Source organism: Catharus ustulatus, chromosome 10, assembly GCF_009819885.2.
Source record: "Catharus ustulatus isolate bCatUst1 chromosome 10, bCatUst1.pri.v2, whole genome shotgun sequence".
Taxonomy (NCBI): domain Eukaryota; kingdom Metazoa; phylum Chordata; class Aves; order Passeriformes; family Turdidae; genus Catharus; species Catharus ustulatus.
In genome coordinates this window covers 15,614,090-15,635,956 of record NC_046230.1, presented here as the reverse complement: position 1 = coordinate 15,635,956, position 21,867 = coordinate 15,614,090, and the positions used below count along the sequence as shown (strand labels likewise).

At 47.7% G+C, this 21,867-nt stretch overlaps 1 protein-coding gene across 3 annotated transcripts in view; it reads right to left on the bottom strand.

Moving 5' to 3' along the window:
• P3H2 (prolyl 3-hydroxylase 2) overlaps window positions 1-20,795 on the bottom strand; it is a 62,155-nt gene extending 41,360 nt beyond the window's left edge. Inside the window, exon 1 of one of the 3 annotated variants that reach the window (XM_033068989.1) lies at window positions 20,340-20,795. In XM_033068989.1, coding sequence (XP_032924880.1) covers window positions 20,340-20,795 — 456 coding nt within the window. Of the gene's footprint in view, window positions 1-11,065; window positions 11,144-15,329; window positions 15,575-20,339 lie in introns of those variants that run through there. The other 2 variants (XM_033068991.2, XM_033068990.2) reach the window with 2 other exon arrangements.
• Window positions 20,796-21,867: the final 1,072 nt, after the last annotated feature.

Here is a 21,867-nt window from a genome sequence, read left to right as displayed (position 1 = left end):
TTAACTTGAAGAACGTGGGCTGCTCTTGCAAACAGCCTATCTCACAATAACATCAATCCTGGCATTCCCACTGCAGGGCACCAGCAGCAAGAACTGCCAGGTCTGTGCTTTGGGGAAAGTGGAACCAAGTTAAACACACACCCAGCAGAGTTGGGGCAGGGACAGGAGACAAGAGAAAATTATTCTGGAAGTTCTGGTCCTGGAGCAAGGACTGGAAGCAGTTGGCTTTCTCAAGCTAGAATCAAAAGCACAGAGGGGAGATGAAAACACACTTGAGATGCTGGTTGACGTATAAAAAGAAAGGTGATGAGGAACCAGAGTATAGCCACTGGCTTAGTGTGTGCCATGTAAATATGTTTATCTGGGTATCAGGAAAAAGAATACCCAACTTCAAGGTCATTTTCCCCTGGGAATTCAGAATTCTCCTCTGAAGGATTTTAAAAACACATATAATGATCTGGCATGCACCTATCTCAAGCAGATGGCTGGACTACAGAAGTTTCTTAAGTATCTCTCAATGCAGCATTCACAGGAATCTACGATCCTGAGAATTAATTACAATTTCTGAAATATTTTGAGCACTTTTAACTCAGAAAATTTGCCAGGCCAGATCATTTGTCCCAGTTCTTAATGAACCCCTGCAATAGCTAACTGCCATTTATACAGAAAACAAGCATCCTGTTTGTGCTCTGAACATGTTTTTCTGTCCTTCCTTGAGGGCCCAGGGCTGGCCACTCTTGGGGACCTTTATTGTAACTGGATACAGCTGCTCTCTGTGTCAGTTGCATAAAAACAAAAACTGAAAGCAAACCTCCTCCTCCTCCCCCAATGCCATTAATCACGTGTTTTCTAGTGCACACAAACATTTCTGAGTAACAACAGCCATAACAAAAAGCCTGGGACAAACAGGTTTTTCACTAGAAAACCCAAATGTAATTTCTGCACTGCTCTGCACGTCCACAGTCTGTTATTGCAAGGAGCTGCAAAGGAGCAGAATGGCAGGCAGCAGTTCGTGACACATCTGGTATTGGGCTCAAGTTTATCTGGGAGGGATCTTAATTGAAACAAAAAATTCGTAATTAAGATTGGAATCCCTAACAACCTTCCCAGCACCCAAACAGGAAATTCCAGGTTTCACCTCCAACTCTGCCTGCTCCTGAAACCAGAAGTCAAAGGAGCCCAGTGCTGTCCCTTGGCACCCAATTGAACCCAATGGTGTAGACATGGGAAGAGAGATGAAAAAGAGCTGCTGGACTGATATCATGGACATCTTTGAAAACAGAGGAGAGAAATGATCTGTAGAGCAAGATCAGTGTGTCAGGGGCAGACAGGCAGCCATTGGTGCACCACTGTCACCATCAGCTGGTACCTCCAGTTTCTGCCTAATTTTCTGCTCCCACCCAGGGCACTCATGAGCCTCTGTTTCCTCATGGTGGGAGACCTGCCTCATTCAACTGCAGCATCTATTGCTTGAGAAGCATCAACAAGTCACTTGATGGAATCTACATAAGCACTTGACACCTTTTAGGATAAAAATAGCCAAAGGAAACTGGGATTCAGCCCAAAACACACTAGACAATCCACATTATTCAGATGGTGATATACCTGCCTCATTCCTAGTCCTTCATCTCCTCAAGGAAGATAAATGGCAAAGAAAACAAACCAACACCCTCTAAACTTTCCTTCTGCAAGGATCCAGTTTCCACGAGCCTAGCCTGCCTTGGCTGTGAGCTGGAAAATAATAAACCAGAGCTCTGTTCTTTCTCAAGGGCCAAGATGAAGAAGCTGTGCACAACCAAGAATGAAAAAGCCCATGACTCTCTACATTTTCCAGGCTCTGTTCCAGGCTGGCTGCTTATAACTGAAGTTGTGAAAGAAGTACAGCAGCTTTCTTCCTGGAAACAGTTTTGGTCACATGTCACAACACAGGCATCTTCCAGCATCTTCCCCATCTGCCTCCCTGAATCAGCACCACAGCAAATTCCCAGCCCAGCAAGGTTTCCCATCTCTAAGTGCCACAGGAGCTAGCACACAGCCCAAAACGTGACAGAAAGTGTTCTGAGTTGTCAAGAATGAAGCAGGAAGCCAAACATCTCTCCCAGAAGCCAACACCAATGTTTGCCTTTGGAACTTCAATTCCTGCATGGAAAAGACATGAACATCCAGGTCATTCCTCTGCTCCTTCCCTGAAGGATGAATCAAATCCCTCAATTCTATTTTTAGCCGAAACCACAATGGGAGGTCTGCAAGGGTGGAAAAACCTGGGAACTCTGAGAGGGAACCTCCATCATGTCAGGGCTGCATCTGCGTGACTCAGCAAGCTGTGAGGGGGTAAGATCATCGTCTGTGCTAACCAAGAGCCTCTCCTTGCAAAAATGTGCAGTTGTGGCACAGCCAGACTCTGAGCAAGCAGTGTATCTGGAGGTGAAATTAAAATACTTTCCTTATCTGGCAGATAACAGCAAGGCTTTCTCAGCAAGGAGTGTGAAATATCAGCTGTCTCAGGGAAGCAGCTCTAGCACCACAGATTTTATGGCAAAATGGTTTTCTGCATATCAGCCAGAGGGATCCAGGGGCATTGCCAGCATCCACTCAGACTCAAATCTCTGTCTTGGAAACACTAAGAAAAGACCAAGAGTGTGTCTCTCGATCCCACCCATTTACAAGTGTGTATGCACCAGGAGCTGTTCCCCCTCACACCCCACTTGTGGGTTTGGTTAGGTCTGACCAGAATTACAGGGTGGCCAAGAGTGGCTTTACTGATGAGCCTGACAGCATCTGGCATGGGAAGGACATGAATTGCAGGTGTCAATTCACAACAACACATTTAGAGCAAACATTCACAGCTTGCTAATGAACAGATAATTATTGTCCTCCTGCCAACACACAGCTCAGCATCCCCTGTGGTGTGGTGAAGCCTCTTTCCTTCTGCATTTACCTGCAGTGGAAACGTGCAGAGCAAACCCTCCCACCTGCACAGGAGTCTGAATAGCTAGACCACTGAAATTAATTTTAAAAATTAAGAAAGGATGGATTTCACATCACTGGAGAGGCTCATGCTGTCCAAAGCAGGGCAGAGAACCCTGTTGGTCCATTTCCCACTGCCATCCTTCTGGAATAAATTGCTTTTTTTAACATTTTCTATGGATGGCAACTTACTGGGCTCTTTCAGTCTTTTAAACTGATTAATTCCAACAAGATATGGTGTGATCTGTGGCAAAGCTCATGATCACACTTCTAGTGCCTTTGTATCTTTTCATCTTACCAGCTGGGTGGGTGCCTGATGCCCAGCAGATTCTGACCACGGGCACAAACCAAGAGCAGGGAACTCTCATTCCTGCTTTCACCTTGCAGAACGTGCTCACTCTCAGTAATTTATTTACCACACCAGTGCAAGCACTGCAGGCTCTATGAGATGAAAGAACTCCAAAAGTTTGTACACCTGTTACTGGCTCTGAGCATCCCATCCTCTAGCACAGAGCAGAATCACACACTGACTTGTGCAGATTACACATCAAAAAATCATTAGTTGGAGGGGGGAAAAAAATCCATAACCACCATGAAAGATGAAAGCTGTTAAATCGGGTTTTGGGGCTTATTCACCCAGCTAAGGTAAACTTCTTGCCTTGGACCTCCCACAGCACAGCCAGAAGTAACAGCTTTTCTTTCTCAGGACCCAGAAGTCTTCTCATCTTCTTGCTTCAACAACTTTGGATTGGATACGAGCAAGTAACATCAATCATTTCTGCCTGATTGCTACCTTGCTGCTTAAGCAACAAATAATGTGATTAATGAAATTTTGAGGGAGAAAACAAAGGCTTTACTAAACACAGAACATCAGTTAAACACTGTGAACTTTTCTTAAATTCCCTAGAAATGAAAAGCAGCTGCCTGGCACCAATTCCCCCAGCAGCAGTAACTGCAGCATTTGGAGCAACTCTGGGTGCTTCTGAAAATAGACATGATTTTGTGCCAAAGAAAATAATCCCTTAATTTTAAAGGTGTCTGAATATAAAAAAGGCTGAAAATGAATGTGTCTGGGGAGGCACATATAATGCATTGCCTGGTGTCTAAAACAGTCTTTCCTTTCCCTCTCCAAGCATAAGCAAGTGAAACTTGACTTGATTTAAACTGCTAACTTGTGGGGTTCAAATAAAAAACCTTTTCATTTAATGTTCAGTTTGCCATCAATTTCAGGTTTTTGCGCTCAGGCCACTCAAAAAAAAAAAAAAAGGGGGCAAGAATTAAAATATTTTGTAAATTCTAGCAATATTCCACAGCAAGGAAAATTCCACACCAGTTCCATGTAGTGGCTGCTGGCAGAGGTTTGCCTAGGTTTTTTTAGGAGGATATTTTAGCCTCTCTACATAGCAGTGGTATACACTGTTATTGTCTCCTTGGGTGAAACCAGATGAGATGAAAAATTGGCAAAAAAATACATTTATTTTTAATTCCTGGGTAACACTTCTGATCTATGTAAAAAGCAGCAGGAAAAGTCAGGCTAGAAGCCATCTGGATGGGGCTCAGCAGTGAATATGGGAGGGGGATATTTGTGCTGAGGAGGACTTGTACCATTCTGGGGAGGGTTGAAGTTCCTCTGCCAGAAATACTGCCCTAAGAGAAGGAGCAATAGAGAAATCTTCTGACTGCTCACACCACAATGCCCTGCTAAACCAGTGGTGAATCACTGACTTAATACACAAAGCTCTGGAACAAATTTTAGAGAGAAAGTAGGGAAAAGTCTCACCAGAGCACATCACGAAAGTCTGAAGTTATTTAAAGCACAGAAAATACCAAGAATGGCCCGTGAAACAGCAGCTGTGTGGGACTGGTCTGTCATAAGCTACTCTAAAGAAAGCACTGAATATCCTAATTATGTTGAAAATTACACAGGTCACCTTCCATGTTTAGTACAGAGTGGCACAGAGATAGCCAGGGGACAGGACACATCCTTACTTTTTTAGCATGATGCCACCCAGCTCCATATGCAGTCTTGGCCTTCTCCCCTGTTATTTTAACTACAATAAGCTGTGCTCTGCATTCAAGGAAAGAGGGGGGTGAGGGAATGAATCCAGAGCTTTGTGGGGAAGGCTGCAGTGAAAAGGCTGGCTGCCTCTCTGTGGTTACTGAGGTAATCAAACTTCAGCAGGGGCTTACACAATGTCAGAGTGGAAGAAATTCAAAGCATCTACGAGAAGGGTTTTAAGTTACTCAAAAGCCTTACTGATAGGATTTCAGAGCCAGCTACTCTGCTTGGACACCAACGTGCAAGTGAACACATCTCTCCAAACCACATTCAGCCAGGCTGTTCATGCTGCCAGTCCTGTCCCAGCCATTCATCAGCAGGAGTGTAAAGCAGCAGGGCAAGTCAAATAAATGACTTCATTCCTCTGGGGATATGAGCAAATGAGAACAAAGGAGCAAACATTTACAAATTCAGGGTGCCATATTTTTGGCATATTTTTGGGGAACTAGGAAAGGTTCAAGGAATACAACAGTTACACTCATTCCTAAAGCTCTGCACACGAGTGCACACCAGTGTGTAGGCACAAGCAAGCTCCAAGATCTCCCAAATTTACAAGCCTCCCTGCCCAGCTCTGTGGAAGGTATCACACAGCAGTTTAACACACTAACACTTGTGCAGTTGGATACAAAAATGTGTGTCTGGGGTAAAGCACGGTTTGGGCTACTGCACCCCATGCCAGGGAAGTGTATCCTTTTTGTTAAAGCAAAGGCCAAAAGCTCTTGGAAAGCCTTATTTATAGTAGAAAAGGTGTTTATGGACAGGCTGAGACACTCCCAATTGCTAACCTGGGACCCATCAAAACACCAATCATTGTGAATTTTCTTGTGCAGCAATCCATGTCTCTGCAGATCAGAAATGTGTTACCAATGTCCTATCATAAACATGAAATCTTCGACTATGAACTAGGAAAAAAAGTAATAACAAATTTAGGACATGTTTCAGTGATGTGAAAACAATGCACACTACCTGAGAATAATCCTGGTTAAACCTCTCTGCCTATCTGGCCTGGAGGATGAGTCCCTCCTGAGGAAGGACCAAATCCCCTGGGAGACAGCGCTGGCTCCTCCATACACCTGGCACACAGGCTTTAGGGAGTGAAAGCAAAGCTCCATGGCCTTCAAAACCTTCAAAAGTGACAAGCTGAGGGACACAAACAGCAGCTGTTTGCTTTGTGCAGGGTTGGCAATGTGAGGTATCACCACCAGCTCCCTCTTTCCCAGCCTGCCTGGCTGCTTCAGCCCCACCACGAACTCTTGCTCCAGTTTTCTACAGGAAGAAGTTCAAATCCAACCCTTTTCCAAGTTCCTCCTTTCAAAACAAACCAAACCCATCACTACTCATCCTCCTCAAACCCTGGTACAGGAAGTGCCCCTCAATACCAGAGCATCCCCAAGGCCTCCTCCTGCAGCTTGGCACAGGAGTCTGCCAAACACATTCAGTGCTGTGACTCCTTTCCCTGATCCCTTTGCCACTTCTCTTCCCTGCCCCACATTTCTCACGTACACTTCTCTCATCATTCTCCCATGGGTGGAAGACAAGCTGAAATATGCTCCAGAGCTGAAATTTCAGTTCACCTCGTGAATTTGAAATCAAGCAGAGTATCAGCCTTCCAAAACAAATCCCAGTGGATGTTGAAATAATTATTTTTCCAGCAATATGTTTTGTTTTTTTTTTTTTAAGTAAAGCAATATGAAAAATAGATAAAGTCTTGCTGGAAATGCAGAATCCCTCTCAGCAGCTCTCCTCAGGCAGTGCAGCTGAGACAGGACGAGCTGTCAGCCCTGCCCAGCCCCACGGCTGATGGGACTAGCTCTCCTTGTAGCAGCTTATGGTGATTGTAGGGGTCTTGCTAGTGAGTTCACCAGAAAGAAATAGGCTTGTGTGTAGAAAAGATTCACAGGGTAATTTATGGTGAGCTGTAGAATGGGATTTATGCTGTTGGGACAGAGAGATGGGACTGAGTTTAGGACATTTAGGACACTTCATCCTCAGCCAGATGCATCCTATGAGATGAAAGCTGCTGCCCTTGGACAAGGCAGCTGCCTTTCCACATTCAGTCCAGGTCCCAACCAGAAAATGTTTGTAACTCAGGAACCACTCCAAAGAAAACCCTTGAGTCACTTTTCTTACAATGATCCTATCAGGCTCTGAAGGCCCAAAACAAGGAGAACCATTATTCTGCAGCCTGGCAATGATTTTGGACTCCCACTCATCTGAAATGCTGAATTTCCCCAGATCCCAGGGACATTATCAGGTTTTGAGGGCCCTTTAAACAGCAACAGCAGCAGTAGCAGCTCAAGGAGAAACATCTGGAATAAACATAATGAAGGCACTGAAGTCAATGAGATCTCTGCAAAGGTACTAAGGAACACCTGACTGCAAATGTCCACTCCGTGGAACATAGCCACTTCTGTGCTGCCTGTGAAGGAGCTTTAACAAAGGGCTGGAAGCTGCCCTGCCCTGGACCTGCAGGGCTGACATCCATGTCTCCTCTTTCACATGCAGGACAGCTGTGACAGGGAATTGTCACAGCTGTATGTCTGCTCTCCTCTGAGGGGACACTTAGCTCATGCCCTGCTAATAAGCAGGGCAAACCACTCCATAATTGGCCTTTAGCAGAACAGGACATCTTTAATTAATCTGCTACTGTTTATGTGAGCTGTTCCTGCTGGAACTCGCTCACAGAGCACGGACACCACGCAGCGCATCTGACATTCCCCAAAGATGTGATGTCAGTCCAGTCGTACAGCGCCGGGTGCCTGGTGTGCAATTACTGCACATCAAACTCATTCCACTGATGGGCAAATCAGGGCAGGGAGTGCTGGGCTGGAGCAAACCCAGCCCCTCCTGTCCTGCCTCACGGCTGCTCTGCTGTCTGGGTCACACGCTCCCAAATCAAACACAGTTGGGACGATCTGCTGAGGCTGAGCTCTGCCAGATCCCATCTGAGCAGTGTGCAGGATGAAAACCCAACAGGCTGCACTCAACACAACGCTTCAATGCACAATGCAGCTGTGCTTTAGTAAGTCATCAGGCATCAACCTGAGTCATTAGAACAGATGTTGGTCCACAGCAAGTATAGGCACCACTTCAGCTCTTTTTCTTTCTGAATAAGCTGCATCACACTCCCTTCCATTTATGCTAAGAATTTCCATCTCAGTGCTTTCAGATTAAAGGACAGATACACCTATACCACTGGACATTTTACACAGTTTTATTGCTAATATCAGCAGGTCTAATATCCAGACACCAGTGAGGACTCTGCTAAATCCATCACCAACTTACAGTGCAGTCCATCAGTCAGAGCAGCTGTCCTCAGCATGGACCAAGATCAAAGTGTGCAGCTCAGAAGGCTTCAAACCCTGCTATTTTCAGCAGCCTTTGGTACATATCTCTGTCTGAAATTCCCCAGCACTGACATCCTTCTGTTGTCAGCCGTCACTGCTTGGACAAAGTCTCTGATTGCTCTCAGCAGCACCCTGGCTCTGAAACAAGAGATAGTAGAGTGTTGCCTCTTGGCTTATAATGCTAAGCAAAAGCAGACCTGGTTTTCTGTGCTCAGGACTGCTAAAGCACTAAGTGTAGATAAGAGCAGAGAGCCAAGCTTGCTGGCACATAAAAGGGAGAATGCAGCACAGAAAAAATTCTACTGCAGTTTTGCAACAGGGGAATCAACAAGGATAACCTCCAAAACACCTGATGATCCTCCTGACACGGAGGAAACACTATGAAAAGAAAAGCAGATTTTCCCTTCCTTGTCTTCCTACAATCTTTACCTTTCCAACTCTAGGACTCAAGAGCAAACAGTAAAATTAAATACAGTTGAACTCTCAGCTGTCTGGGCTTAGCTCTCCTCCCTCAATAGCAGAGAATAACTTCCAAAGCTGCCATTAAGTGGCCTAAATAAGATGGACAGTAAAGTGGTTCATACAATGCACTATTGACCAGCTGCACCACTGACCAGCTGGCACAAAAAAGCACTGCTAGCAACATCAGCATTCTGTTTCACTTGGCACAGTAATCCTGATCACTTCCCAAACACAACCCTTTCTAGGCTTGGGTACATTCTTACCCCAATGAAATAATCACTCACTCAGGGGCTGAGCACTGCTGGCTCTTACACCTGAGCACTCCCTCCCATCTTAGGTGTGCAAATACCAGGAGGGTTAACAGCAGCAAGGGGACAGGAATGTAAACAATAATCCTGAAACATTCAAACCTTCATATCTAATACTTCTCAAAAGCATCATGAAGGACACTATGGATTCTATTCTGTGCTTTTAGAGATAGCTGAGTGTACTGACTGCTGGCAAATCATTGACAGCTTTAAGTGCTGTAACTTTCAAAGAGAAAGTCCAGATGAATGTTGGTCTCTCTACGTGGTTTGGTTTGATTCAAAAAAGATTAGAAGCTAAAAATGGTTTTTTAGGACTCTGTCATCTAGCCAGATTTCACAGCAAGGATCCAAAAATATATTTGGAAAACAGAAGCACAGTGATTAAAGAAACAGTGATTTGGAGTTAAAAACACCACTGTGGGAAGCCTTGTGATACAGTGCAAAAGTCATTTTCTAGTGACTGTTTTGTTGCACAACCCAAATGGTAATCAGGTTGGAATGAGTCTCCCAAGATGGGAAAATCTCTTTTGTTAAACTCAGTAACATTCAAAGAATCACAGCCTAATCCAACTCCCAGAGCTTCAGCTATCACACAGAAGAGTCCAGCTGCCAAAACTGAAACAGTCCTGCACATCCCAGGCCATGGGGAGCCACAAGCCTGGTCCTGTACAAAGCTGAGCCTTGCAGAGCTGCCTCCTCTCACAGTGCTCACTGCAGCCCCCCAGGCTGAACTGTGCCCAGACTGGGAACAACCAGGCACTGGTGTCCCATGTTGTGCTTTTGTTACACCCAAGTCATTGAGGCTACAGGAATGAGACCTAAATCCAGCACTAAAGCACTGGGTGTGCACAGGATCTGCCCCTTTAGAGGGTGGTGAGAATGGCCAAGGAATGCTCAGGTTACAGTGAGAAAATTCAGTCAGATTGGGTGGTGGAGAGCAAACTCCAGCAGCAGGAAGGGTGGCTGGGAGAGCACACAAAAGTCATGCTGATGGCAGACAGGGGTGCAACAGCTTCAGCTCCCCCATGAAGGAGAAAGTGCTGCACGAAGCCAGTCTGAGCCAGGCTGCAGCTAGAACTCAGCTGGAGACTACAGCCCAGACCTGGACATTACCTGGGGAAACAGCTCTGGAGAGCCTGAGGATGTCCTTTGCATCCTCACAACACAGGACATGCTACCACAATCTTGCAGCCCAGCCTAGGCTGCGCAGAAGGGATGTGCACTTGACAGCTGAGTAGACAAGCTGCTTCCTAGAGTGGCACATGGCTGTTTTATTTGCTGTTTGCCTGCTTGTAACAGGATCCAAGCTGAAACCAAGTTTTACTGAGCAGCACCCCAGTGAACCAAGGCAGCTGCTGGAGGAGAGTCCAGAGGAGCAGCAGAGCCAGCTGGGTACCAAGGTGCAACACTTATGTTAAAGAAAATGGAGCAGGACTGCCAGCCAGGGAACCACCATCCGCCAAAAGACATCAGTACTTAAAGCAAAGGGAGCAGTGGTGACCAGCTTCCCCAGCAGCCCACAGTGGGATCTGCAGTTAGAGCAGCACCCTGTGCCTACACACAGGGTAACTGAGAGCACAAGGATGCACCAGGGTAACTGAGAGCACAAGGATGCACCAGGGTAACTGAGAGCACAAGGGTGCACCAGGGTAACTGAGAGCACAAGGATGCACCAGGGTAACTGAGAGCACAAGGATGCACCAGGGTAACTGAGAGCACAAGGGTGCACCAGGGTAACTGAGAGCACAAGATGCACCAGGGTAATTGAGAGCACAAGATGCACCAGCATCACTCACTCAGCAAACCTTGTCCCAACCTCCTGCTCTCAGCAGCACAGATCAGGACTCTGCATCACCACGCAACAAAAGCTTCTCCCAAAGCAGCATGAGTTTCCTCTACAAAGACAGCCTTTCCTCACCCACCTCTGGAGCTCAGTGCATCTGAAACTCTTGGTTAACAGCCTGCAAACACATCCCCAGGGTCAGTGCTGCCCACAGGTGAGAAAACTCCTGTCCATTCTCAGCCCCTGCAACAGAGAGATCAGCAACTCCATAAATAGGAAAAATGGGGATAAGACACAACATTTTCCTCCCTTTCACTAAAATATTTTGCTTCAACAGAGATGCTTTGGATGAGGCTGGCAGCCCAGGATGGGGAAGTGTTTTCCAGAAGCAGATCAGGGCAACATACCACAAGTCAGTGCTCTTCCTTTCAGACTACTTCAGTGAGACTTTGCAGTTTCTCATCTGCTTCCAAAGACACAGAGTATCTCAGGTCACAGATGCCCCTGAATAAATATACACCTTAGAACAGGCAGTGCCTTGGCAAAAACCACTTTAAAAGCAGCTTTCTAAGCAAGGGAACCAACAGACTGTGCTTCAGTTCCTGGGCATTCACAGCAACACCTTCAGCAAATATTTTGAAGGATATTTTCCAAGCTCTTTCTCTCTGTACCCCACTGATCTTTCCTGGGAAGGAATATGCCTGGCTCCACCTTCAAAAGAAGCTGTACCCGCAGCCCTGGGTGATGAACTTCAGCACATCTCCCCCCTGCCCCCCCGGGAGTCCAGCCCTGACCTCAAAGAGCTGTGGGTGTAAGCAGTGCCCTACCTGCAGAACTTTGAGGCAGGATTTGCCCACCCTATTTTTTTCAGGCAGAAGGCTCTGCAGATTCGTGTGCTCCCACTTCTACCTTTGACAGGACACAGCCCAGTCTCAGGCTCGTTTTTCTGCAGGGATATGATGTGAGATCAAGGTCACCACTTCAGCTGCTTTGGAAAACCCCATGGTGAAAAGGAACATGTTGGTGTCTAACAAGCATCTTTGGGATTTTTCTCTTTTTTTTAATTTGGGTACACCAGGTACCCTCTGGTGGTGCACACAGTCAATTTCTGACAATGTCCTTTCATTTTCCTCTCCATCACAGATTCTGCGACCTCACAGATGTTCCCCTGACCCTTAATAAAACCTTTAGTGCTGCAAAGACAGGATTTTCTCCTGTCCATGGCTAGCCCACATGTAGACCCTGCTGACTACTCTGCAGCCCTGGTGCTGGTGACATTTTCCTGAGCAGTCTGCAAACTCTGCCTGCCCTGAGAAACAGCATTAGGGCAGGGAGCAGGGGACAGTGGCCACCAGGCCACCTCTCAAAGGCCAGCCTGTCACCTCCATGCTGAGAGGGGACATGTTCCCTGTCACAACAGCACAGTTGGGGTGCTGTCCCACACCCTATCTGCTTCCCACCCCAGCATGAGCACAGACTCAGCCTTTCATCCAATCCTGAAAGAACGTGTTTTTCTCCTCCTTTTTTTTTTTTTTCTTTAAGTGAACAAGAAGCTACAAGTGAGTATTTGGCCTTCACAACTTATGGGCTGCAGCCAAACCCTGCCATATGTTCCAGCTAATACATGTGGGCTGTGCTTCTCATCCAAGAAAGAAAAAAAAGGACATTTATGAGTTGGGATTCAGCAGGATCATTTGGGAAGGAAGGGGTGGGGAAGTGATGCTATTTTTGTTGCTATAATTATTTGGTGGCCAAATCCCTGACCCTTGACGTCAGCCCTGAAGGGGCTGTTTAACTGACCAGTTGTCATGGAAAGGAGAAGGACTGGTTGGGAGGCACAGGCTGATGAGGAACAGCTCTTTGCTGCCTGAACCCACCCACAGGCAGACCCCCTGCCTTCATTAGTCATCACCAGCTCATGGCCAAGAAATAAAAATGTCAATACCTTATTGCTGATACATTGGCTGGAAACAAAAGCATCCAGGGAAGTTCGCGCCCTCCTTCCTGCCATCCATTACTGGTGAAATGCTCCAGCCAAGTCCTGATCTCAGCTTCCCCAGTGCTAGGGCAGAGAAACTCCATGGCCCTCAGCTGGGTCACTCCGGGTTCACATCGATTTATCCAAACTCAGCCTGGCCTCACTCCAGGCTACACACATGGAAACATGCCCTGTGCAGAGTACAGGGGTTCCTACTCCTTGGGAACAAACCCAATCACAATGACTAATTCATACCACCTCCAAAGGAAAAAGCTAAGACAAATAACCCCTCAGTTCCTTGCTCCAGACGTCCAGCAGTGCTTTGAGCCCAGAGCCCTGCTAGCAAGGCTCCAGCAGTGCTCAGGAGGTTGGCAGTAAATGCATCAGCTACTGACAGGACGATTTCTCACCACTGCTGGTGCCATCCACGATGAAGTCACCAGTTGTACAAGGAAATGGGAATAATCCTTGCTGAAACCTCAGCCACAACTGGAGAGTACTGGGCAAAAGTCTGCTTAGCAGGGCTAGGTCTCATTGCTCATTCACATGCAGTTCATCATCGGCTGCCGTTTGTTATTGCTGTGGCCAAGGACAACAAAAGGGCTCTGCAGAAGCCAGAGCAGAGCTTTGGGACGTATGGATGAGATTTAACAGGCAGCACAAAAAGCCACTTAACAAATCCCAGCACACCAAGGCGCATGGACAGGGCAGTTCAGCAGCAAGGCTCTGCCAAGGAGCAGCCAGAGGAGAAGGTGCAATAACCACAAGAAACTGAGGGGATGCATGAACAGAGAAGGGTTCCTTCCTGGCTCCCATCCCAACAGCAGGACTCTGAGCTCTCCCGCACTATTGGTGCCCAGTTTTGTTCCACTCAGGATATTATCCTGTACAGGGAGACCTTTAGAGCAAGGTCTCAAAAAATCCACTCAAACCATTTGAGTCACACCTGTCTCACCCATCATCCAAGCCACATCACCACAGATTACCAAGAAACAAGGACGAATTCAGGGCTGTATGAAATGAGCTTATTGGGTCCAAGATGAGTATGTGTTTACTGGTTGTGTCCTGATTTGTTGGGCAGTGCTGTGCTAATTTACTACCACTTGGAATGATGTGGCAAACTGCAAACACCTTAGTTTTGCTTTTGGATTTGCTCTATTTAAAAAAAAAAAAAAACAAAAAAAAAAAAACAAAAATCAAAAGAAACCAGCAGAAAATCACTACAGCTAGTCTAATTTTTAGTACATCACAAACCCATAGTCAAGTCCAAAAAGTTAAGACTGTGACTCCTGTGAAGACAGTGAGACACATTCCCCACAAAGATGTACCTATTCTGCATTTGCTGGAAGCAGAATTGAACCACTGGGTCATCTCTTTCCCTTTCTGATAATACTTCCAACTATAAACATTTTAGAAGCATTTCATTTGAAATGGTCAGCAAGAACAGGAGCAGGGGCAGTTGGGTCAGTGTCCTGGGCTTAGGGCAGGACTAAATATTCTGCTCTAAACCAAGAACATTGACCCAACCATCAAGACACAGAGTTTTCCATTCCCCATAAACTGAGTTTATTTTTGTCCTAAATAATTTTAACTTTCTGAGCACTAACATTTACCCTTTGCTGAGGAGTAGGAATGCTTTCTCAGAAAATCTAAATAAAGAGACGTTCCAAGAGATTAATTCTGGGATCTGTTTATTTATCCTGTATCTGAGTAATAACAATTCTCAAGATTGAAGATAAATAAACACCACTAATAGTAAAAATCCAAATAGTAATGATTATCTGACAGTTTTACTATAGGTCTTTGTCTGACATGTCAAATAAATCCTGCAAAAACAAGACCAACTGCCCAGGCAGACCTTGCAGGACAGGTGGTGCCTGTGGTGAGAAACAGCTGCTCCCCCAAAGACTTTAAAGTCAGAGTTTTTACACATTATCCTGTGTCACTGCCCATGAGATGTTGCAAGTGAAATCATATTTCCCCAAAGGCTGTGGCTCACCCCAGGACAGGACCCCATTATCTGCTTAGGTCCATGCAGCATTGTGGCATGAAGGAAAACTGAGCAAAGTGTTCATGGAAAAAGCAGTCCTTGAGGGAAACAAACCAAATTCCCTGAGCAACTACATTGGTGTGAATCCAGAATTACTCCACAGTCCCTAGATAGGTGATCCTACCTATGTGATCCACATATGATTTTGTCTCTGTCACAGAGACAGGAATCTCTAGCCCTGTGGAACACACAGAGGTGGGCAGCAGCGAGGAGTTATCCGAGGTGGAAAGAATTTGGTGGAGGTGTCGCAACAACCATCCCAAGGGTTGGTACAGGCACTCAGACATCCAAATGTGGCTGGTGGAGAGATCACATAAACACTGGCAGAGGACAGGACAATCAGAATGCAGAGGTTGAAGGCCAAGATTTACGTACACGACTCTCCTCCCTTGGGTCTGCGTTCTCATAAGCAGGGAGTTTTCAAAGGCAGAACTGGAGTCAGGCAATAATCTGTATCACAAGTGCTTCTGAAGTTTGGGCTCCCACTTGTCTCTTTCCTTTCTCTCCCGTGGTCTTTTATCAAGTGATTATTGTGTCACTTGCATTTCAGACATCTTGCTGGTGTGGGTGGGCAGGACAGCACAGTGTGACCCAAGGACACGTTCCCAGCAGTGTCTCCAGCACTGCCCCAGCTGCTGCAGTGTGGAAACCCGGCATTGAAGATAAAAGAGGAAATTCTCCCCAAACAAGACCTTTTTTTTTTAAAAAAAAAAACAGCTTTAAAGAACAAATAAACAGCCTCTCCTACAACACAGAAAACCTAAATGTTATTGTTTTATGCTTGCAACAGATGAAGTCATGATTGTAACAGAATGAACATCTCAGACATGGCAAGGGGGAGCTCAAGCCAAAGACAGAATAAGTCAGACATAGTCAGACTCTTGCCCCTTCTGCTCCACCAACAATCTGGTATTACTAAGAGAGAAGCAATGTCCAACATGCTGGAGACTTGTTTTATTTATTGTTTTAAACCCAAGCACAGACTAAAAGGCTTTTTTTCATCTAGATCCAAGGCTGGTGGTTACAGACCACATACGAATGATTCCTGCCATGCTTCACTGATGTGCAACAGGGCATTCAGGCAAGTGGGGAGATGAAACCACTGCAACTCACATTTACAAACCGGGAGGAAGTGCCCAGCAACACCACACCAATATCCAGGAGAAATTAAAACAGGCTATAGCCACCAACCCAGCAAGCAGGCAGGGAATGCTGTGGCTGGGAATAGGATGAGACAAAGGAAAGAGAACCTCAAGGGGAGGGTCAGCAAGGTAGAAGAGAAACAAGATTCGCTTTTGCAATTGACACAGTGATCCATTTTTCCAGGTTACTTGTTTTGGACCAAGTTGACTTGCAGGAGTTAGACTGGGGACTGGAAGTAATACTCTGTCACAGGGTTCATGGCACACCATCCAGGGCAAGCTCCAACACGGCTCCTGACTCAGCAGCTCACAGCAGCAAATGCTGTCACAGTGTACATTGTGTACATTTCCTCCTCCACTCACTCTCAGAGCTAGGAAAACTCCAAAAAGCAGGGTTAGGAACATCATGGCCTGCAGGCTAGGTTTTTACAGAAACAAGATGACTAAAGCCGCAAAGCAAGGAGGACATGACTAATAAAATATTTAAGAGGGCAAAGAGAACCCACCACACCCACCTGCCAAGCCTAGAAGTTATTTCTTTGACAAAGACCAAGCAGCCAGCACAGAGCTGAAACTCACCAGCATTTGGTAAAGTGTCAATGGGACATGGCAGCAGAAACACACTGAAGTCCCCTCCACTGTGGGCTGGAGAGCCCACTGCATGCATTGAATGTTTTCATCTCCTTCTGTTTCCACACCTCAACTGTTGCCTCAACCAGATGTATCCACTATATTTCCAAATTACCTGACAACACCAGCTGTCCTAGGAAGAGGAGTCTTCCTACTTAAATACATATTGAGAAGCTGCAAAGAAGAGTTGCAAACACGTTTAGACTTGGGCTGCTTGTTCAATGCAATCTGTCTACAGTGTGTGGAGTCTGCAGTCAGCCTCAGGAGCCTGATCCCGAGCCCAAAGCTGACAGAAACCTGCAGCTGAACCCACAAGCTGCCCATTCCTGCAGTGCACCACAGCCTCCCCTCACAGCACGCCAGAGTCACCAGAAACACTCCAATCACATCTGTGAAATAGAAAAGCACTCTTCAGAAGACCACTGTGTCTGTTTCAGAAAAGCACAGATAAATTAGGAAATAACTGATAGGATGATGGGGATGATCACATCAGAGGCTGATAGGACATGCTTTTACACTGGTATTTCACCTACAGACATCATCACCTCCCTGCTCCTTTGCAGTGCTCTATACAGGAATATCTTGAGCATCTGCTCAGAAGCAGGAGCAATGCAGCCCAGTGCAGCTGTTGTTATCATCCAGTTTTAAAAGTTTGAAAAAAAAAAAAAGAGCAAAATTGTCCAGAACTTCCAAATCTAGCACCAGTTTTCTATCAAGTCACTGCAGAGTCTTACATCACCAGGACTGGGCCAGGCTGTACTGGTGCTTGCTTTGCAGTGAGAGACCAGAGAGAGACCCCAGCCTGTTCCAGGCACCAAAAGGCAGCAGGGAGCCCTGCCTGTCCCAGGGCATCCAGGTGGCTCTGCTGCTCCCAAAACAGCAGAGGCACACACAGTGCTGGCCAACGTTTGGCTGTGCATCTGTCCAGCAGGACTGAAAGCCTTTGCTTTTGCTACCCCACAGGAGTGTTGCAAGGATTAGTTCATGTATATTCAGCACCGTTTTTCAAAGCACTGCACAAGAGCCAAACCCTTCGATTTTTTTCTTCTGTTCCTTGCTCTGTCACTCCCTCCTGACGGGATGTGTTTCTCTCCTCCTGAGAAACAAACAAGCAGGAGGTCAGCAAGAGTGGGAGGTGGAAAGCACATTCCAGGCTGCTCCTCTTCTCTCAAACCACAGTGGCAGCAAACCCTGCCATCCTTCCAGTGCCCTGCACAAGTGCCCAGCGTCCTGGCCTCGTCATGCAGCCCAGGGAGGAGCTGGATGGGGTACACAGCAGGGCATTTAACCTCATCTCGTTTCCTCTTTGGTTTCAAGAAGCAAAACACAAGGGTGAAATGGCCACCCCCAGAGCTGTGCAGCCTGTCTGTGCACCCACAGCAAGGAGGGGGCTCTGCACAAGCCCTGCTTTGCAGCTCCCCTTTGCACACAAAATGCTGAGCAGATGCTGCAGCCAAAGTCAACCCAGAGGGTGCGGAGCTGATGCATCCCAACCCTGAGGGAACATGCCAAAGCCTTGGCACTTAGCCTTGGCATGAGGGGATGGTTCACATCCAAGTGTACGACATCAGACCTCGTGTTTGGTGCAAGTGCAGGCAAATCCCATGTGGGGTATTTTCTCCTGTGCACAGACTTGTTGAGCCAGAGCAGAAGGGCAATCCTGGGAGCAGAGCTCAGGTACAGGCAGCAGCCAGGTGAGGATGTGGATAAATCACTGCAGGGTGCTGTGAGGGACGAGGTTGGTCAGAGGGCTGCTTATAAAACCCAAGAGTATCAGAAAGGGTTAAAGAAAAAGATATTTTAAAAAAATGAAAAAGTCTAGTCAAAGAGTGCCTTCCCTTGGCTTCAATGCCCAACACCCAGATAACCATGCAGATAACAGGAACATCCACTACTCCATCTGAGAGCAGTGAAATCAGCACTAGCATGAACATAAAATCCCCAGATGTTGCAAAAGCAAATTAAGATGAGTCACACATAAAATAAATTTTAAAAGAGCTGTTTTGAACACACTGCTTTGACAAGCTTAGAATGCCCTTTTAAATGAGGAAAATAACCTCAGTCTCAGTAGGAGCATACATGCAAGAACAGCTCATACCCCAAAACCTTTTGGGGTTTTATATACCAGTTTTACTGAAGTGGGAGGAAAAAACTGCTATTACTTAATTTAGAGGAAAGTTTTTCAGTGAGTTTGACATCAGTGAGTCTGAAAACAGCATTGAATCAGATTAAGAAATCACTTAATTTTTTAGCATGACAAATTTTGTGTCACTTCCCACAGATGCTGACACTACATAGAGTATCTTTTATAGTAAGGAGCATCAGCTCCACTTGCATTGCACACTAGCCAAATCACAGTTCCAGTTCACCCCCAGGATTTCCTTCAGGAACTCTCTGCATCAGATAAACTAGAGTTTAAGCCAATGCAATTCTAGCTCCTGACTTGTAAAACTGACATTAAGGCAATGACATAAAAAGGAAGCATAGAAAAAGCAATGTAGCTATGATTTTCCACTAGGTTTCAGAGTGCTGATGGTTTTCCTTCTTGATGTGTTGCTGTGTAAGTACTGCACCACAGGCACCAGCACTGCCTAGGAGAAATGTTTGCTCCTCCACCTGGAAATGGATTTCAGCGGAATCACTCTCCCTGTGCTCTGCTATGCAGGTCTTCACCTATTAAGTTGCCTATAGCAACTAAAAGGTTATGAATGTACTCAAATAAAGCAGAAATCCACAGAGAGATGTTCCAGAAATGCTTTAAACATTCCACTTGGCATGAAACAAAATTCCCAGAGTTTCTGTCCTCACTAGTCATGAACAGGAAGACTTACTACAGGTAGCTAGCTTGACAGGGCACAAGTCTTGAATGAATAAGAAAAATACCATTAACTATCATGGTGTGGGGGTTGGTTTTTGTTGTTTGTTTTTGGTTTTTTTCTTCTTTTTGGCAAGGAAGTTCAAAGACTAATGTTATTTTTCTCAGGAAAGGCAACAGTTACAAGGCAGAAGTTACTGGGATGAAAGGATGATACTCAGGATGTCAGTGGTTGCTACATATTGACTGTACACTGTTACTTTGCAGAAATACTACAAAGTATTTCACATCACATCAAGATGAGCATCAAGTCCTTGGAACACAGGTCATGTACCTTCCAGCTTCACGTACAGTGCCAGTTCCTGAAACATGGAATCAGTTCAGCTTGTCTGGAAGGGAAACACCCCTGGCACAGGGTGTTGGGGGGTTGCTGAGGGGTTTCTGGGGATTTTCCTCTGCAAACTGAAGCCAGACAATTTTCAGAATTGTACTATGTAACACTAAAACAAAAACATCCTTTTCCCGAAGTAAATACAAAAACCACCCAAAACAAGACAGGACAAGCGCAGGTGAGCCAAAGCTCGAGAGAATCTCCGTTGCCATGCAGGATTCTCTGTCTCGGGACCAGGCTGTGACCACTGACCGCACACATCAGCGAGAGCGCTGTGGAGGGCCATACCTGGACGGCTTGGGAGAGACGGCAGGGGGGGCACACCTGGGATGCTCGGGAGCACGGAAACACGGATACCCCGTTGGAGAGGGCGGTGAGGAGGGCCGGGCGGGGCGGGCGGTGCCTACCTGGATGTATGCTCGCTGCAGGTAGCTGTAGGGCACCCTGCGCTGGAAGTCGGCGCGCACCTCCTCGGCGGCGCGGTGCCGGGACACGGCTCCCAGGAGCGGCTCCTCGCAGCGCCGCACGCAGTCTGCGCGCCGCAGCACCGAGCCGAAGAACGGCAGATCCCCACCGGCACCGGGGCCCGGCTCCGCCAGCCGCACCTGCGCTCGGCACAGCCGGCGGCACCGCAGCCGCGCCGCCCGCAGCTCCCTCCGGCTGCGCAGCGCCCGCTCCAGGCAGCGCGCCGCGCCCGCGAAGTCCCCGCCGTAGTACGCCTCCACCCCGCTGGCGTACAGCGCATCGAAGGGCTCCAGCGGGCCGCTCTCCGCCGCGCACCCGCCGCCCGCCGCCGGCAGCAGCAGCATCAGAGGCAGCAGCAGCAGCAGCAGGGCCCCCCCGGGCCGGCTCCCGGCTGCCATGCCCGCCGCACCGCCCGACGCGCCGGGGGCAGCGCGGCTCGGGGCGCTCCGCTCGCCGGGATGCGGGAGGCACCGGGGCTCGGCTCCGTTCGCCGGGATGCGGGGGGTACCGGGGCTCGGCTCCGTGCAGCTCCTGCCGTGCGCTCCGTGCAGCTCCTGCCGTGCGCTCCGTGCAGCTCCTGCCGTGCGGGTTCGTGCTGGGATGCGGGCTCCGTGCGATGGATCGCGGTATAAAGGGTCCGTCAGTGGAAGCGGTGGCCCGGGGTGGTGCCGCGGGCTCCGGGGGCCGTGCGCGGGGCTCGGCTGCGGTGGCGGCGGGGCCGTGGCTCCATGCACGACCGGGCTGTGCCGCCTCCCGCGCCGCCGGCACCTCTTAAAGGGCCCCGCTCGGCCGCCCCGCCCGCGCCGCCGGCCCGCCCGGCCCCCCCGCAGGCAGCCGGGGGCGCGCAGGGGGCGCGACAGCGGCCGGGGCTGCTCCGAGCATCCCCGCTCCCCGCGGCCGCAGGGGCTCGGGAGTGACGTCGGCAAATGTAAATCGTGCCCGGGTGATGTCAGCGGCGGTAGCAGCCTTTCCTCCCGCTTCTCCCTGCCGAGTCCGCACCTCCTCCTGCCGCCGCGCATCCCCGCGCTTATTCAAAGGATGCTTGGTTTTGTCTCCCTGCGAGGCTGCTGCTTGGAGCCGTTTTTCGCAGGGTTCTCCACTCCCCTCGCCTTTCTTACCCCGGCACTCTCCTGCCTTGAGGAAATAAATAATATAAATAATTTGGGATGGGCACAGTGAGCAGCTGGCAAAGCTTTTTCAGCTCCCAGCTGTGTGTTTGTCTCGATTCCTCCAAGATTTTTCTCTTCCAATGCTGCAATGCCCTGCCCTGCCAAAAATGTTACTTTTTTTTTTGCATGAATTTCAATGCTTTCTTGTGACGAGACGCTTGGCAATGCAGACTAGTGACACATGAAAAAAAATACCTTAGTTGGCATTTTAAATAATCTCAGTGTTGAACACCTGTCACCAAGAAGTTTTTCATATTAACACAGTTAATTTGGCTGAAATCAGCTGTTCCTGAGTGAGGTG